Source organism: Canis lupus, chromosome 13 (assembly GCF_048164855.1).
Source record: "Canis lupus baileyi chromosome 13, mCanLup2.hap1, whole genome shotgun sequence".
NCBI classification, from domain to species: domain Eukaryota; kingdom Metazoa; phylum Chordata; class Mammalia; order Carnivora; family Canidae; genus Canis; species Canis lupus.
The window spans coordinates 41,781,191-41,800,140 of record NC_132850.1 but is presented as its reverse complement, the minus strand read 5'-3'; the positions used below and the strand labels follow the sequence as shown (position 1 = coordinate 41,800,140).

The following is an 18,950-nucleotide window of genomic DNA, read 5'->3' as shown; positions in this document are numbered from 1 at the left end:
CACCTTGCAGACCGAAAGAACCTACCATGTTTGGATGGTTTTCAAATTCCTCAGTATTAGCTTAGAGTTCTGTCTATATCCGGGCATTCCAGCCCAGCGTTCTCAACATAGGAGGGGCCAATGTGCTCCCTAGCTCCTGGCACAGCAGGGACAATTGCCTGAATGTCGACACTAGGGATGGTAACTCTAGAGAATTTTCTGGGACTGAAATCTCTCAAAGCTGACCCTGACAGTGACCTTTACTCCGTACAGAAGGAATGACCCAGCCATGCCCCAGGACTTAAGGGTCATACCCGAGTTTGCCTTTCAAAGGTTTCCTTCAGCTGGAGGTGCTTCCCAGCTTTGCTGGCCAGGTCCATCCATTTCCCTTTGAACCATTTGATGGTGGGTTTTCTAAGAAGATCTTCAGCCTTGACTTTGGCTATAAAGGTGATATTTTCACCTAGAGAAAGCACAAGTGATTCAGACTGTGGCTTCAAAATTGCCATTTGTTTGGGAAGGAGTTACAGAGGATTGCACAGTACAGACTATGGTATGACATTGTGCCCTGATTTTTTTTAATGCATGCCCTAGGAGTTCTTTGGATACTCCAACTTGTTCTGCTTTTGAGGTTTCTGAGGCAGAAAAGGAGAAACAGGTCAACCAGTGGAGCTAGTTGCTGTTTGGCTTTATCATGTATACATGAAATAAAAATGGAAAGCTTCACGAATGTATGGATTTTTTCCATCCTTTTTATTAGATAAGATGATGGGAAGTCTGGACTTACATGACTAAATATGACTAAATGAAGCTAACCTTTTAGAAATAAACCTATCAATTTGTATTGATTGATTGGGTCCCAAGGACATTAAAACTCTAGCCCAGCACTTTGATGTCTTCCAGAAACACCAGGGAGCAAATATTTCCATCTACATGCGGTGTGCTCCTATATTCTAGAACTGAAAGAAGTAATTTAGGATATGATCAGTCAGCTATGTGCTTATTTGTTCTCCTCACAACAAATTCCTCATAAAAATTTATTTCATCAAAATTCCCAGACCCCTAAGTCCTCTCTAACTTACCACCCTGTTTATTTCCTTCATGGCACTTGGTTTTTGTGATTATCTGTTTGTTTGATTTCCTGTTGTGTGTTCTTCCCATTAAGACTGTATGTTCTGAAGGTGCACATGTTATACTCAGTGTTCAGCACAGCACCTAAAGCAGGAGGTGCGCAAGCACTGTTTTTTGAATGATATCTCCAAAGTTGAGCCCTCTGTCCCACTTGTTTCCTCTGAGATACTACCCATCATCATATAGCATGTGCACAGATTTGTAACCATCTTACGGGATGAACATGTCATGATGACAGCAAACTCTGACTCACAGCTCTGAGATACGCCAGGTGCTATTCAAAGTACTTCATAGGGACCGTCCCCATTTTACAGATGAGGAAACTGATGTGAACCCAACCTGGCTCCAGGGTCCAGGCGCTCAGCTACTATGTGCTAAAAGTCACTGAGATGCTAGCTGTCACTCTCCTTTTCAGGTTATAAAAAACAAGATTTAGTATATGACTACAACAGAATAGTAGCCAGCCATGAAAACGAATGAAGTACTGATTCATGCTACAGCTTGGAGGGGCCTCAAAAACTCTATGGTAAGGGAGAGGAGCCAGACACAAAAGGTCGTGTATTGTATGATCCTATTTAGACCAAATATACAGAATAGGGAAATCCACAGAGACAAAGAAATCAGTGGTTGCCAGGGGCTGGGAGCGGGGGGTGGGATGTAATGGGATAGTGGGGTACCTGGTTGCTGTTTGGGGTGATGAAAATATTTGGGAACTAGATCAAGATGCTGGTTGTGTAACACTGAGAGCTGCTGGTTATTGACTTTAAAATGGTAAATTTTATGTGACGTGAATTTCACTTCCATCTAAAAAGAAAAGCAGGATTTAATGCTTGGCACTCACCAACTTTCACCGATCCCGTTTGAGGCTTTTCCACAAACAGGGTGGACAACTGGGAATTGGCATTCTGCTTGTCTTGTTCCTCTCCAGCAGGTGATTCGCCAAGAGACCACTCTAAGGAGCAGAAAGGAGGAAAAAAGATCATTTCGGGGACACATTTCTCTTAGGCAGACTTACCTGGGGTGCTGTCCTCATCAACAGTGAAGCTTTTCTTTGTCTAATAAGCCTGGGTAAATATAACCTCATTCTTTCCATCCATCGCCCCTGCAGCCATCCATATAGTGACAGAGTCCCGTTCTTACAGGGTTGCCTCTTTCATGATGGGATAAAGACCATTTTCTACTCCTAGAAATCATGAAACTTTTCAGGTAAGTTGTTACTCTGTGTGTGTTGGCAGCCATGGTTGCTTTGTTTCCCCATCCTTCCTGTGTCCTAGCAGGCACATGATGGTGGCAGGTACACTAAGGCAGTACCATGTCATGTCAGGGGTATGTCTGTAACGTGTCGCATGGGTACAACACAACTGGAAAAGACTAAAGTGATGAGTCACTTTGCTGGTCAACTGGGAAAAGTCAGACACCTAAAGCTGGCCTGGTATTTCTAGATTCCTTGCCGTTATGTGATCAGATAATTCCATGAGGGCTGTTTAAATGAGGCCATAGCTCGACAGTTAAGGAACGGATCATGACCTGCAGGCACAAAGTTCAAAAACACTAAGTGCATCCTGCAAGAGGGGAGGAATGGAAAAAAAGAAACATCAACTCTCTGAGGCTTTCCCGTGAAAAGAGAGAAGCTGAAAATGAAGCTTATTTTCATTTTCTAGGATGCACTCCAGGAGCTTAGCTGGTATTAATCAGTAGTCAACTCCAGTGAGGACGGCAGGAGAGAGAACAGTAGACATCCCCTCTGTCTTCAAGAGCTAAACGGAGAGACATTCAGTTTCAGCCACTTAGTAACTGGAAAAAAATGCATGGGTGCCAACCCTCTGTTAATGTTTCTTGAAAAGAGGGAAATGTACATTTAGTTATTTTAGTTTTCATGTATCAATCATGCTATCCATGGAGATCATCATTTTCACAATGAAGTCATACAACGTAGACACATAGTTACATACGTGTTGGTGTATGGGGGGAAGGGTGGTGTGTGTGTGTATGTCTGTGACACTCACAGTAATGATGAATGTGGGCACTCATATTTGTAACCCAGGGGAAAGAACTTGTATTGTTTGCATCCTTTTTATACCTACAAGTACCTGCAAAAGTGCCTGGCCCCTGGGATGCTTGGGTGGCTCAGTGGTTGAGTGCCTGCCTTCCACTCAGGGCATGATCCCGGGGTCCTGGAATTGAGTCCCATATCGGGCTCCCTGCAGGGAGCCTGCTTCTCCCTCTATCTTTGTCTCTGCCTCTCTCTCTCTCTGTCTCTCATTAATAAACAAATAAAATCTTTTTAAAAAAGTGCCTGGCCCATAAGGCACAGTAGGATTGTAGTAGGTCCTCAACACAAATTTGCTGAATGAATGAATGACCTCACAAAATTGTAGTGATTGCTGGCTGACAAGATGCATTTCAAGGTCTTTCTGAAATATAATAAAGGTCTATGGAAATGTGAATTATTCTCCAACTTTAGCACATACCCAAAATGGAGGTTTTTAGTTTCTTAATCCCTGTGTATTTGCTAACTGCTAAAATTGATAGCTCTAATCACCATAAATCTGTGGTATATGTGGTTAAATTCCTGAATTTGTGTGTGAGTGTGTGTCATGCAAAATTAATTATTTCTCAATACATTAGTTTTCTTGTAAGAGGATACATAATGAAAGATCGCTAAAAAGGCTACAAACGGAATAAAACAAAGATTAGAATCAAAACAGCTTCAAGAAATGAGGTCATTAGTGACTAGATTAGGATGGGGTCGGGATGCCTTGCTCCAGGCGAGTGCTCACCTGAATCTTTTCTTTCCAGGGCCCGACTACCCACACCTGAAAGGAAAGCGTGATTTGGATGATACATGGGCAAGGAGTGAAAATGGAGAGCTGACTTCAACCTTCTTGGATTCCCCCAAACCCCGTCTTTCCCCATGATAGAAAGAGCTAGATGTCAGCTTGGATAGAAAAATCAGTAGAACTTCAACTATGAAAGCATCTATAAAACGTATGTGTCTTACTTAAGAAAGAATAATAAAATAAAAGAATTCAAATATCTAAAGAACAGGGAATAAGGGCATATAGGTGGAAATGGAAGACAAACATTTTTGTCCCTAAAATTTATATCGAAGATCGACTAATCTTATTTACTTCATAAATAAATAAATAAATAAATAAATAAATAAATAAATAAATTTCTCGTTTTGTGAAAAAAAAAAATCATCATTAAAGTCAAGTTTTTCCCTCCTGGTGTTGGCAAGGGCAAAACATTGTCTTATCAAGGTTCTCTACCTTTTCTTTTTCTTTACTGTCAATTAACAATAAGTTACAATGTAGGGTAAGGGGTTGGAATGGTCCTAACCTGGAGGCACGGCGCTAGGTGGGGAGGCTTCCTCTTCATCTGAAACAAGAAATGGGAGCAAAAAGTCAAGAAGGAAAGGACTTTGTCCTGAGTATCCTGTGAAAAAAAGAAAGCTGGAAAAAAAGAGAAGAAAACACAAAATACTTTGAACTGAGGAGTCAGCCTTAGAAGACTCAGTACCTGAAAGGTTAAATTCAATATTTCAGACCAAAGAGAGAAAGAAATAAATAAATGAGTTGAGGGAATAGAGAAACCCAGTGAAAGTGTAGATGGAGAAATGGAACTCTGCACAAACATTTCATGTGATTGTATGTTAGAAGAAAATCTATGTTAAAAATCAAGCCTTGACAAAGTCAACAGTAGAGATTTTTTTTTTTTTTTTTTTTGGTAACAGTAGAGATGTTTTCAAGTTCTTACTTTATAACTAAAATCAATGTCAGGCATAATTCATATGCCACAGTCATTTGAACGAGACGTGGAAAAGCATAAATGAATGAGAACTCATTCTCTCCTGCTCCTGAAAACCTTGTGATTAATTCCCCTTTCATATTTAGGAGACAAAGGGAAGCATTACCAACATTACCTTGACTAAGAGAAAATCAATTTTTCATACTTGCTAAATTTACTAATATTTACTTTGGAACTTTGAAAGCATTTTCCCATGATTATATTGGTGTTGGTCAATGCTGTATATTTTTTTAATCTTTATGAACGCATATTTGCAAAATTCAAAATATGCCTTATAGAATTTATGTGCAGACGCACCGCATATTCTTCTTTTCTAAAATGTCTGAGTTTTAAAGTGTCTTTACAACTTTAGATACTTAAATAGGCATTTGGCATCACCTGAATCTCTGCCTCTCCTTTCCCAAAGCATAAAAATTAATGTTAGAAAAAAATTAATGTTAGTGTGAATAATAATAATAATAATGGTTGTACTTAAAATGCTAGAATAATTGTGAATTTCATACCACAAACCAATATGACTATATAAGACAGGATACAGAAAACACAGCTGTTAAATTTAAAGTGCTTTTAAAAATTCCCAACAAGAGGTAAAATAGCACATTTTTAAATAATCTGTTAGAATATTTACTACAAAGATTATTTACTAGCCTGAAATTTCTTTTCTAAAACGACCAACCAAGAATGTTTTATTATTTTTTAACAAAATAATTAAATGCCATGTATTTAATTCCATATTTAGCATTTTATTCTTGGAACCTATTCAGAGGCTTTTATTTACTGAAATGTGTAAGGAATCTTGATTTAAAGTCCTGTCAAAATTCTTGAAAAAGTTTTAAACCTCAACCAAATCCTGTAAAGGAGTTCCTTTATGATATGTAAACTAGAGGCTGGAACCATTTTGAGTCAAATGAATACTTCATTTTACACGGGGTTTGTGGTTGCTTGTTTGCTTTGTGCACTATGCATAGTGAATTGAGTTGGTTGTTTGGAACGCAAAATGATTGAGAAAAGAGTATTTACATACTTTCATAAAACAAAAATGAAAAGAGAACCCACCTGTTAAGCAAAAATTTGATGGGTGAGTAGTTTCAGAGCACACTAAATGATAGAGGGAGGTGGGCAGGGCCAGGTGAATTAAATGGACGATGGGCATTAAGGAGGGCACTGTTTTGATAAGCACTGGGTGTTAGATGGAAGTGATGAATCTCTGAATCCTGCTCTTGAAACCAATATTATTCTATATGTTAAACTAACTAGAATTTAAATAAAAACTCTAAACAAAAAACTTTTAGAGCGACATGCACAATTATTTTAAACTATTAAGGCAGCTGCAGTGCTTCAAGGTGTCATGAAATGATACTCTGATGATCCAAAATCACTTCCAAACAGCAATTACTTCTCAACTGGTGATTCATTATACATATACTTTCAAATTTACTAAAGTGCTAGGAAATATAATTGGCCAGGGGCAAAGTTTTTTATTTCCCCCTTTCAAAAGTAGCTTTGGTCCTGGCATCCCATTGGATTGGGAAATGGAGTTAAGATATTGGATCCTGACCTTAAATTCTTGAAAAGTTGCCTGCTTGCATTTGGTTCAATTGGATGAGAATAAAAGGTCTAATTGTTCTTATTTATGGAGGGAAAACGGCGACTATTGTTAGAAGGGAAACTGAATATCCAGCTCTTCTGGGTTGTGCCTAATTGAACAACACATATAGGAAAGACATGGCATCATACAAAGAATATTTTCAAATAAAAGGAAACAATACAATATGTGAGTCATTAAATTCATTCTATTTAAAAGTGACTACAATGATGATTAAACATCTGGTTTTGGCTCTTTAGAATATAGCATATCTGAAGACCTCAGACCAGAGCTGCAGACTATCTCCCTGAGCTCATGGAAGAGAAATTTTCCAAAGCAGAATTTTACTTGTCTTTGAGTCATGGAAAAATGGCATTTGTAAAAACATAAACATGATTCTTTAAATGACTGAAGTTCCCAGAGAAGAAGGCCTGGAAAGTAGAGAAGAAACTCAGTATCATAATGCAAGCCTGAGATTTTAGGGGGGCACACATAAAATCTGGAATGCCAGGAAAGAACTGCAGAGATAGTAGACTATATAGATTCTTATGATCTCATATACTCTCTTTGGCATAAAAGAAAACTTCAACATATAGTCTATTTAAGTTGCCTTTCTTAATTAGTTTTTTAAGTCATACAAACTTGGGACAATTGATGAGATTCTTGGAAAGACCAAAAAGCACATAAAATATATGTGATTCTCAACAAGCCTCAAGTAACTGCTGATACAATAATACCTTGTTTGATTGTGACCAAGCTCTGAATCCTCAAGCAGAGAAATCAGTTGTGGAAAATATTGGCTCCCATGACCAAAATAACAACAGCAGTAACAACAACCACATATGGAAGGCAATAGCACCAATGGCTAACATGAATTCATCATGTTTGGAGGCATCTGATTAATTTCTCATACTTTCTTAATGAAAAGGCACATGTCTCCATACCTTGATGCTTCTAAAATCAGGATTCATCCTACAGTAAATATATCATTTTGATGAGTTTTTTTCTCCTCCAAATTTATTAAACCAATGCTGCAACTTATAACGGTTGTGTCACAGAATTGAAAAGTATGGTAATATTAGCTTTTAACAAAGATCATTATGAAGAAGTAATGTAACTATAAAGTGTAGAGAAAGCTCATTAGATGGTTGGTTGTCTGATACCTAAAGGTAAAACTGCTCAAAAAAAAATTTAGCATGTGAGTAAAAAGCACCAGAATAATGTTATTGCAGGAAAGGGATCTAAATGAAGAAAAAAGTTTAATCATTCTTTTAATTAAAAAAAAATCATATCATTTAGGAGAAAACTTGCTGGAGCTTCTGCTGATTCACTTCCTCATCTGCCACCCACATTTGGGCCAAATGAAAGACTCTTCACATCATGTTATGTGAGATCTTTAATAGGCACGAGTTTCATTCACGATTGTTTATGCAGTAATACTAATGTTAATGCCTGGAAAAAGAAAATAAGTCTTTATTAACTTGCAGTGATTACCAAAGTCAAATATTTTTTTCTGGAAGAAAAATTTAAAAAGGCAGTAAATATCCCAGTTGGGCTTACCAAAGTATAGATAAGACTATAAACTATTGGGCAGCCCCGGTGGCGCAGCGGTTTAGCGCCGCCTGCAGCCGGGAGTGTGATCCTGGAGACCCGGGATTGAGTCCCACATCGGGCTCCCTGCATGGAACCTGCTTCTCCCTCTGTGTCTCTGCCTCTCTCTCTCTCTCTCTCTTAATCTGAATAAGTAAATAAATCTTAAAAAAAATCTAGACTATAAGCTATTAAGATGCAAAAACAAAGAAAAATTTTAATGTCAGAAGTTAGCATCAAAATGAATCCTAATCTTCAAAGTAATGTCTGATTCTAATGCTCTGACACATCTGGAAGCACTCTCAAGACCAGTTTTGAACCTCCAATTGTTAAGGTAAAGAAGAGACCCAATCCCATTACCCTGTATTCACATGTACCAAGGTTGGCTGACAAAAAAAAAAAAAAAGTATGATCCCACTTGATCACCCACATAGCTCTCTACACATGGCTCTCCGTGACAACACTGAGTGAAAACTTGCTGAATAAATGGACATTGAAATAAAAGACAGATCTTTGGTCTTCCTGAACATATAGAAAAGGAGAACTTATACTTAGTGCTCCATTGATTGGCCACCTGATTTATTCTGGAGGAATTCTAAGCCATCAGTATGGTTTTTATAAGGACATTGCTCCCCGGTATGATTACTCTAGAAGAAATTTGTACATCTAATTTCTGGTATTGCTGTTTGGTTATACACACTTCCATGTTGTCATCTCTATTGTTTCAATTCCAGGACAAAGTTGGCAGTACAAGGGAGCAAGGCAGCTGGATGGACAACTCCAGAGATAAGCAAGCAAATGAAACACATATTAAAACCCCTTCCTGGGAAATCAGCTATTTCCCAGACAGAGACCCTTAGTAAATGTGAAAAAGTTGGCAAATCTAACCACAAACACTACTTATAAGATTGACAGAGGAACCAAACAACATCCTCCAGCTATAAAAATAATTTTTTTTAGGACATTTCCAGATTGCTGCAGAAAGACTCAGGCAATCCGAGGACAACATTAAAGCTACATTGCTGTGAATAATGTTCTTACTGGTGACAGTCTTGGGGCTATTAATTGAATATACTTCAAAGAATTCGATAGATGACTAATTCAGGTGCTGAAAATGTACTAATATCCAGGCATGACCATTTCAATCATTTTAAGTGAGTTGGCCTTAGAGTAAAAAGCATCCATCTGTTCTGAGGAAGAACACTCAGAAAGCACAGCACAGGTATCTTATCCTGAGTCTCATTGACTAAGAGTATGCATGAGATAGTCATGCTCCTGCCCAGCAAACATAGAGAATGGGATAAAAAATCTATCTAGCTGACTGCTGTCCATATGATTCACAGCTAAGCCCACCTGGAAATTCAATCATTCGTTCTACAAGCATTTATTAGGAATTTGCTACATGCAGCTCTCTGCCAAACAGTGCAAGAGGTGAGCTAAGGGAACCAAAGAGGTGTTAAGACATGGTACCTGACTGTCAAAAAATGTACAACCTCTTTGGGAAAGGAGTGAACCACTACTAGGTGAGTAAGTGGAGAAAAGAGCGATTTAGCAACAGAGGCAACAGGTCCAAGGGAAATCAGGAAGAGGAAGGGCAGATGAAAGTGAACTAAGCGGCACCGAGGAATGGAACCTGAATTGACTGGCTAAAGAACAATGACATGGATGAGCACTGGGTGTTATTCTATATGTTGGCAAATTGAACACCAATAAAAAATAAATTTATATTAAAAAAAAAGAACAATGAAATAGCCTGAGGGCTGGGGGAGGCTGAAGGGCAGGGAGGGACATTGGTCAGGGCTGGAGGAAAGGTCCTGTTGCACCTGTCAATCTTGGTTTTGCTCACGCAAGCCTTCTTTCTCAACCAGGGCAATGCATACAGCTGTGAGTAGTGTATCTACCTTCTACTTGAGCATTTTCTTTGAAATTTCCCTGTCCTTGATGAAAGTAATAGTTGAAGAGGACTGTGTATCAGTCCTTCCAACCTCTGACCTCCTTTATTTAGGGATATCACTTTCTATCATAGCCCGATTTGCTTTCTTGTCTTGTAGAGCAAATACAAACATGGCAGTTTATGTGGCTGGACATGTGACTACATGTGGCCATGGCCTTGCTTAACTTTCGCAAATGTCAGAAAAAGTGCTGTTAACTTCAGGATGCCCGAGTCATTCGGCCTTGCTCTCTCATCCTACTCTGTTCTGTGTGTAGAAAAGAGTTTTTGTTGATTGGTTGACTGGTTGATTTTAACCATTTTCTCATTTAAGCATACAAATACAACATGATGACTTTTCACATTAAGGGTCAGGAGCGGGCTTTGTTTAAATGCTGACAGCTTGCCCTCTGGGATTATATCATCAACTTTGTTAGTTGAGCCTTACAGCCGGGTCCAACTACCTTTCCAAATTTGGAAACAGAGGTGTATGCCATTGGCCTTGTAGAGAATAATGTTACAATAGCTTCAGCCAGGAAGTCTAAACATCCTTGAACCCATCTCATGGAAGGAGTTCTAGGAGTTTGAACTGTCTGAATTCCATAAGCAAATAACCTTTAGACTGTAGCCCATGTGGCCAGGATTTGTATTCATGTTACTATCCACGGGAGCCACTGAAGGTCAAGGACAAAGTGAGTGTACTAACATTATGTGTTCATTTATGAGACCATAAGTTCAAGTGAGCTGAAGAAAAGAGGTCCAATGTACTGAAAGAAAGAAAAAAAAGTATTTTACTAATGTATAGGAGACAATAATCACAGGAATCAGATAATGAAATATGATGTAGTAAGAACAGAGAAATACTCGGCATGATTTTGAGTAGCATCCAAAACAAAGAGAAACATCTTATTGCAGTCAGGAAATAACTGGTTATTCCAAAATTCAAACTATGTGATTCAATGCACAAATAAAAGATGAACTCTTAAGAATGATGATGCAAACATAGAAGCAGGACCATCAAGTTTACCTCTGTAAAAACCTGCTTAATGACTTCCTCCACAGGGAGACAAAGCAGTGAATGTTTCACAGATCCCAGCAGTATGTGAGAAGATTCATCATTTCCTCAGACTGGACTATTTCCATATAAAGTACAAATGGAATAATAATATTACAGTGATGAATGAGCTTCCCATTCAACAAGGAGCCGCATAATATTTGCTTACGGTTGTATCGTCAATATATATATATAAACTATCATGTAAGTCTACACAAATACATAGAGCTACCAAATGATATGCTCACCTTCAAAGTTACTGCTGAGACCTGGCACAGTTCACACAGTAACACAAAAACAGTTCGTTAAAAAAATATATATACCTGTCATCCAGATAGCTTTCCAAATTTGCATAACAACCCAAAGACCGAACACCTCTTTTCCTTTCCATGCCCGTAACTTGGAAACTACCAATTAATTTGTGGGCATCTCAACAAGTGCTTGTGATATTTTTATCATTGTTGTTTTTCTTTTAGAAAAGGGTCTCCTGGGACGCCTGGGTGGCTCAGTGGTTGAGCATCTGCCTTCAGCCCAGGGCGTGATCCCGGAATCCCGGGATCGAGTCCCACGTCAGGCTCCCTGCATGGAGCCTGCTTCTCCCTCTGCCTGTGTCTCTACCTCTCTCTCTGTCTCTCATTAATAAATAAATAAAATCTTGAAAAGAAAAGAAAAGAAAAGAGAAGAAAAAAGAAAAAGAAAAGAAAAGAAAAGAAAAGAAAAGAAAGAAAAGAAAAGAAAGAAAAGAAAAGAAAAGAAAAGAAAAGAAAGAAAAGAAAAGAAAAGTAAGAAAAGAAAAGAAAAGAAAAGAAAAGAAAAGAAAAGAAAAGGGTCTCCTGAAAACTGATTCATTCATTTTGCTGACACAGATAAGATGCAAATGAAGAACTCTAAACTACAGAAACAAAAGATCATTACTGACCTCTTTCTGCTTCTAATTTTGTTGTATTCAGCCTCATGGTCCCTCCCTGCAACTCACCTTTTGCTGGCGTAGTTCCGGCCTCCTTCTCTTTATTTGGTTCTGTGTGGAAAGTACAAGCACATTTTTAAAAGCGTCTTAAAGAAAGCATTTCAGTGTGTGATGAGTAATGGGATGGAGGGTGGGAGAGAAAAAATTAATGACAACAGAACAGGTCACAAATGATGCTACATATTCATGCTGTACGTGAGTTATGAATTTGAGAATGATAATGTAAAATCACATTAAACTTTTAATAAAAGCAATTAATAAATCTGATCATTTTGAAAAAAGTACAGAGAAACATGCAGTACAGATTTTGTCAACATATGCTTTGCTATGCTGGGACTGTGTTAAACACGCTGGTGTGGAAGCAAGTATAAGATGTAGGTCACTTCATGTTTAGACCCCAAAAGGGACTGACTTTTTAAGGAAGTTTGAACCAGGTAATGACCCCAATTGTTTGGACTTCTCAATAATATTATAATAACGAGTGAGGGTATAAAATCTGTAACTGTAAAGTAGCTTCAAGGAAAATACTTTGGTGCACGTACTAATCTCCTAGGTTGAGCTGAGTGGCAAAAAGTGCAACACAAGAGCAGTAACACCCGATTTTGTCAACTGAGACAGACCATCTAGCTTGCTCCTCTCTGTCCAGAGTCATATTAACTTAGGTACCTGCAAACAGTGTATGACTTGGGACATACATAAGAAAATAATTATTTCAAGCATGAATTCTCTTTCTTGTACTGATGAACAAAGGTCTGATTCTTGGTTAACTAATAACTTACTTAGTAAAGTTTGGTAGGAGAGTTGTTTTAGAAGCAGGAGGTCAGTATTATACGATGGATATGGAATATGCCTACGCCGTCATAGGGGAAACTCCAGAGGGGCCCAGTGACGGCAACTGATCTGAAGAGCAGAAGGGAAAGGTTATGTCTATAGTGGCCTGTGGGGTTTCAGTGCACTCATACTGTCCAAAATAACTCTGTATGTGCAAGGAGCAAACATCCCAAAGAAGAACATCCTAAGAAGAATGTCCCACGTCTATACTGGCTGAAAGAAAACTAAACTGAGCTTGTCCCTATTTGAACTCACATGGTACTGAGCCTGCCTCACCATCTCTAGCAATATTATTGGATTTAATGGTTTCTTGAGCTGTGAATCCAGTGTCCTTAGCTGGACAAAGGGGCTCCTGGGAATGGCCAGATTTCTCAAAGCGCCCTCCTGAAAATGATGTCCAGGATGGAGAGCTTCATAATCTCCTCATCAATTGCCATACAAAAAAATCACCAGCGACTGAGGCCTATTTGTTTCTTGCCTTCACCTGGACCATGGTCTGCAGTGGCCTTTCACCCCTCCCTTCACACCATATTGTCAACCAAAGAAACCTTCGCTAGGTCACAGACTGCCTCGTGAGGTTCTCGTGGTGTTGTCCTGTGTTTCAGTCTAATGGTTGTATTATATCGGGTTGTTCTCCAGATTGTATTCTATTTTCTACTTGGTTGCAAGCAAACTGAATCCAGACAAATGTGTTCTGCTTAGAATTCCAATCCTGTTCTTTTCCTTAGGTCTGTGTCAACATGCAAGCAGGCTTCACCTGTCCTGTGAAGTAGTGATGCCCACATCCCCAGGCCTTACCTCAATCTTCCAATGAGGGCAGGAGAACTCTGCACTCCCTGTGTTTTTGTTGCCACCTGGTGGACAACAGGGTCCTAAGACGGGAGGAGGGAGCCTCAGAGGCCACCAAACTGTTGGGAAACCATTTCTCATTCAAGGTGCTTGATGGTGACATAGTTTCCATGGGCAGGAGGCTGCTCATCCTCCAGGCTGAGGGGGGATGCATTTCCTCCTCTCACAACAAAGGTGTGGGCTTCGTTTGCCTTTAGCTCTATGTGAGAAAGTGCTGTGAAGCCTTTACCTCCTTCATCCTCTGTGATGCTACAACAGGGACATAACACTTTGGCATAGCTAGGAGGGTGTCGTGAGTATATGACATGCCATCCAAATCAGATCAACATGAGGGGACCACATAAACACAGTGTATTACTACTACTACTACTACTACTACTACTACTATTACTGTAAACTCATTGAAACTGTGCTCATCCAACCTCTCCATAGGAGTTAGGTTAAAACTCATAGCTCCAGTGGAGGCAGATCATGCTGGGATGGACGTTTTGTATTTGCAGCCCAAGCACATGAAACGGTGTTTTTACTCACCTGGGGCTGGAGGTGGGGGTGGAACTGGGGCCGGGGCAGACACTTCATTTTCTAGAAATGAAATGAATAGTGGAAGTGTTAGTCTCGCTTCTCACAGACAGCAGCTACCTTCCCCAGCCCCAGGCTACTGCCACTCCAGGGCCAACACCTGTGCACTAACGAGAGGGGTGGAGCAGCACAAGCATCAACCTGCAGCCAGCACACACTGCCTTTGGAGGTATGGTGTGACACGAGGATCTAAATGGTATTCTAGAACTTCCCAAGGGCTACTGACGGAGCATAGGTAAATTGGGGATTCAGGGGGTCTTTGGCAGTTACTTATCCCCAGACAGCAGACTGAGTACTTAATGGCATGGAGCCTGTTTTCCGCTTCTGGAAAAGTGGACAGGACACCTTTCCTATATGCACGGATTGCAAAGAGGATGAGAAGAGACGCTGTGAGGAGCATGTATGTGCCTTCAGACCTCCAGGGCTCACATTCCATATAACCTACAGTGAAGATGGTCTTGGTAAAGGAGAGCCCGCTTTCCCCAAAAAGCAAGTGTCTCTGACATCATCCTGCCCTCCTGAGACATATGTCCCAAATGGTGACGCAACCAAAGTCCCTGGGCTCTGCAGAGTCTCCTTCTACCACAAGGCAAACCATGGCTCATTGGGAAACAGAATTAACCCCTCTCCCAGTCGTTTCTGGGAGTGCACATACCTGGAGTAGAGTTCTTTCCTTTTTATTTATTTATTTATTTATTTATTTATTTATTTATTTATTCATTCATTCATTCATTCATTCATTTGAGAGAGAGAGCGAGGAGGAGGGGCAGAGGGAGAAAGAATCTCAAGCAGGCTCCATGCAGGCACAGAGCCTGATGTGGGGCTCAATCTCACAACCCTGAGGTCATGATCTGAACCAAAATCAAGATTCAGAAGCATAGCTGACTGAGCCACCCAGATGCCCCCTGAAGTCGACTTCTACTTACACTTATTCAACTTTTTGAGTTTTCATTTTGAGGTTTTATTCCTGGCTTGGATATCCAGGAATATAGAGCAGTCTGGCCATGAGTTGTTTTAAAGGAACTTGTGCTAATGAGTACACTATGTCAAAGTAGCTACAGGCATAGCCCCTGACCCAAAGGCATGGACTTTTCCCCGTGGCATCCCCCTGGATCCCCTGAACTGGGAATTAAGTGACGTGTGTATGAATCAGCGTCTCCTACTCCAGGGCAGGAAGAGGCAGCTAATGATGTTGATCTCTCTTAAACTCACTTCCTGCTTGGTGAATATCAAAGAAAATTTTTATTCTATAAGCACCTGGGATCCCAGGGGCTTCATCTCTGTTCAGATCTAGGATGTTTTACTTGTATTCTCCACAAATGGCTCTTTCCAAGCAAAGAGAATGACAACTCATCAGTGTGGCCCAAAGGTCATCACTACATGTAGTCTAGGCAGGCTGGAATGAGCATCGAAGAACAAGTGGACTGCACCCCAGTAGAAATCAAGAAAAGAGCGACATGGGGCTGTTGGGAGGCCACAGCATCTTCTTATATCACTAATTTTTTTGTGCTCAGTCTAAACTCCAACTTAAAAAAAAAAAAAAGAAAGCCCTTTTCCTTCAGATGACCATAAATATGTTACTACTTACTAAGGAGGGAGAAAAATATAAAACCAAAGGAGAGAACACACCCACTGTTCTGGTGGAAGGCAATGTGGTAGGATGCAATGTAGATAGAAGACACGGTGAAACAAGTGGCCCCCGGATAGCCTCGAGGGAAATGTGTTAGGTTCTTCACCACTTCGACAAGGATCTGCAGTGCTAGCGTCCACCAGGAGACAAAACCCTAAGTCAAAGTACTTTATCTTCAGAGATCTGAGTGCAGAAATGTAAATCTCATGTTGACCTCCTGGCTTGGGGTGAGCTGCTGTGGCACACAAATATCAGGACACCGAGAGCAAGAAGCCAACTTCTTTGGCGTACTCTCTTGGATGGGGTCGTCATTGCCTAATGCCCAGAGACCTCTTCCTGGCTCTCCCTGCAGACGAAGTTCTCCGCGCTCTACTCTCTTTTCCCCACAGCTGCAGGGATCACTGTGTTTCATCCCAATATTCTACCAGAGAGGGTCTCTGGGATCTGTTTGGTGAGGTCTACACTCTTTGCCATCACCAGTAGGCACGTCCTCCTTCCCTCCCCTTTAGTGCACCATGGTTCCCCCCTCTGTTCTACATCTGGTTTCTTGATTCAACTTCTGACCTGTTGAATAAAGAGTGATGATCTTTTCCCTGACAGACCTTTTGTTTATTCCCTGAATGTGACTGCATCAGGTAGACCTCAGTTAGAATCCTGACTCTAGGCCTTATTAGTGGTGTGATCCCAGGCAATCCCTTCATCTCTATGGGCCTTGGTGTCACCATATGCGAAATAACAACAAGATGTTAATGTATGTAAAGTGCAAGCACAGGGCCTGCAGGTAGACAGATCTTTATAATTTGCAGCAATAACTACTACCATTGTGTTGTCAGTCTTGGTCTATCTTTTTGACAATTCTCGGAGCACTCCCAGAGCTAATTTTCCCTTCTGTTCCCCTCCCTTATTCTCTTGGCATTCTGGACCACATGATAATACACCTTTTATTCACTAATTATTTTAAAATTACTTTCCATTTTTCTCAGTATATCTATGTTTATTTTCCCTCTCAATGGAACAAGGACAGGGATCTTTCATTCCTTTCCTATTTCCCTAATACCTCATTTTGTTGTTGAAAACCCATTAAATCCATACTGAATAGATTAAAAAAAATCAGAAGACTTCATTGATGATCGTGTAAGTACTATCACATCGCCCATGCTTTCTCAACATCTAGGTAAACAAAAGCCCATTTTTGTAAGGGAAACTGTGGTTACTTAAAGTCTTATTTTGGAAGTAAGGCCAAGATTAGAATCCAAAAGATTAAATCTAATCCAAAAGATTAGAATCAAAAGAATAAAAGAGAAATATTTTGGGTACTGAAACTGTAAATGTGATCTGAACATGAATCACCCATTTCCATGGTGTTTGGAGCACCGTGTTCTATGCAAATGCCCCCAAATCAAAGAAAAATGAAAATTTAAAGGGCTTAGTTCAACTTCCAACAAATCCACAGAACTTCAATCATTAGCAGCCAACTGTACTATAGTCAGAACTATAGAAATATTACAGGATATTAATGCTGATGTTATTAGAATGTTTGCAGGAAGTGAAAGTAGGAAAATGCACATCTGCCCAATACTGGAAGAGCCAAAACTTTTCCTTCTTAAAATCATAGAAACCTTGTCACTTTTTAGCCAGTGGAGGAATAAGCAAGTAATAACCATGTATAGGCTCCCACTGCGTGGAGGACGTAGTGTCTGTTAATGTCTTATAATCCTTACAACTTTCTGAAGCCAGTGCTTTAATTAAACCCACTTTGCAGATGGTAACGGAGGCTCGTGGAGGCTCCACAGCTCTGCCCCAGGTCTGCCTCCCCGCCGCCCTGACCTTGGGCTCTGCTACCTGGAGCTGTACTTCCCTTGCTCAGCTTTCATACTTGTGGAAGCACAAGTGGGTTGATGGACTTTTGAAAAATATCCCTCCATTCTTCCTAGTGAATTGGTTGGTCTTACTGCCATGGCCACCCAACTTCCTGTGGGTGTTCTCCTATCTCTAAGGAGGCCCTGAGGAATGTGCCTCAGGGCCTCATCTATGCAGGGGAAATAACAGCATGACCTATCTTAAGAGCCCTTGGCTCATCATCATTTTGCTCTGACACACCCAGTGAGAGCTGCACCCTTATCTCGCTAGGGATTTGCCTTAGCCCTAAGTGTGGGGCTGCATCGTGTTAGAACAGGCTTGGAGCTGAGGTAGGGGTGAAGAAACAGAGGAGGTAGGCCCCTTGCTCTCCCACTGTAAAATAGTAATAATAATTGGTGTTGATGATGTTCACATGCATTGCTGAGCTTGAACAATGGAAAACACAGTGACTAGGGAATCAGTAAATCCTGGTAGGGCAGAGAGGATAAAACGATGAACTCTCCAGAGTCTTTGGTTCTCTGGGACAGAAAATGCTGGCTGTCCTAGGCCTGGAGAAATGGGGCATCTGGAACGGTGAAGGCCAAGCAGTGAAGGACCCGGCCTGAAAATGCACAATTGCAGCATAGCACCCAAGGCTTAAGGGAACTTCTCGTGCATCTCTCACCCCAAGGCATGTCTGTTACCCACAAGCACCACTGGCCCAGCTTCACCCCCTCCTCTAAGAGCCACTTGCACGTTCCCCAGACGCATTAGTTGCCTCTGCAACAATAACTCCCTCCCAACGACTTCCACAGTGCCTGCTGAATGGGGCCTAGAGGAAGAAGAACCATGCGACCAGAGTTCCCTGAGCATAAACGCATTATACATCTCACAGGAGTGGATGCTTATAACAGTGGCTCAGATGAGATGTCTGTGTTTGACAGGCTCACAGGTTCCTGGCTCAGTAGGTAGAGTACGCACAACCCCGACACTGGGTGTAGAAATCACTTAAAAAAATTTGGGTGGAAGGGGGGTCGCCTGGGTGGCTCAGTTGGTTAAGCATCTGCCTTCAGCTCGGGTCCTGGTCCTGGGGTCCTGGGATGGAGCCCCCTCGGGCTTCCTGCACAGTGCGAAGTCTGCTTCCCCCTTCCCCCTATGATCTCTTTTGCTTTCAGT

At 40.7% G+C, this 18,950-nt stretch overlaps 1 protein-coding gene across 12 annotated transcripts in view; it reads right to left on the bottom strand.

Annotated features, from left to right (window-relative positions):
• The window catches only part of MYBPC1 (myosin binding protein C1), an 83,905-nt gene that overhangs the window by 51,874 nt on the left and 13,081 nt on the right, over positions 1 to 18,950 (bottom strand). For 9 of the 12 annotated variants that reach the window (XM_072773313.1, XM_072773320.1, XM_072773311.1 and 6 more), the window contains exons 2-7: positions 14,258 to 14,308; positions 12,056 to 12,097; positions 4,453 to 4,491; positions 3,891 to 3,926; positions 1,952 to 2,062; positions 294 to 442 (exon numbers count right to left, since the gene is read on the bottom strand). In XM_072773313.1, the coding sequence (XP_072629414.1) occupies positions 294 to 442; positions 1,952 to 2,062; positions 3,891 to 3,926; positions 4,453 to 4,491; positions 12,056 to 12,097; positions 14,258 to 14,308 (428 nt within the window). The remainder of the gene's footprint in view (positions 1 to 293; positions 443 to 1,951; positions 2,063 to 3,890; positions 3,927 to 4,452; positions 4,492 to 12,055; positions 12,098 to 14,257; positions 14,309 to 18,950) is intronic. The other 3 variants (XM_072773315.1, XM_072773321.1, XM_072773318.1) reach the window with 2 other exon arrangements.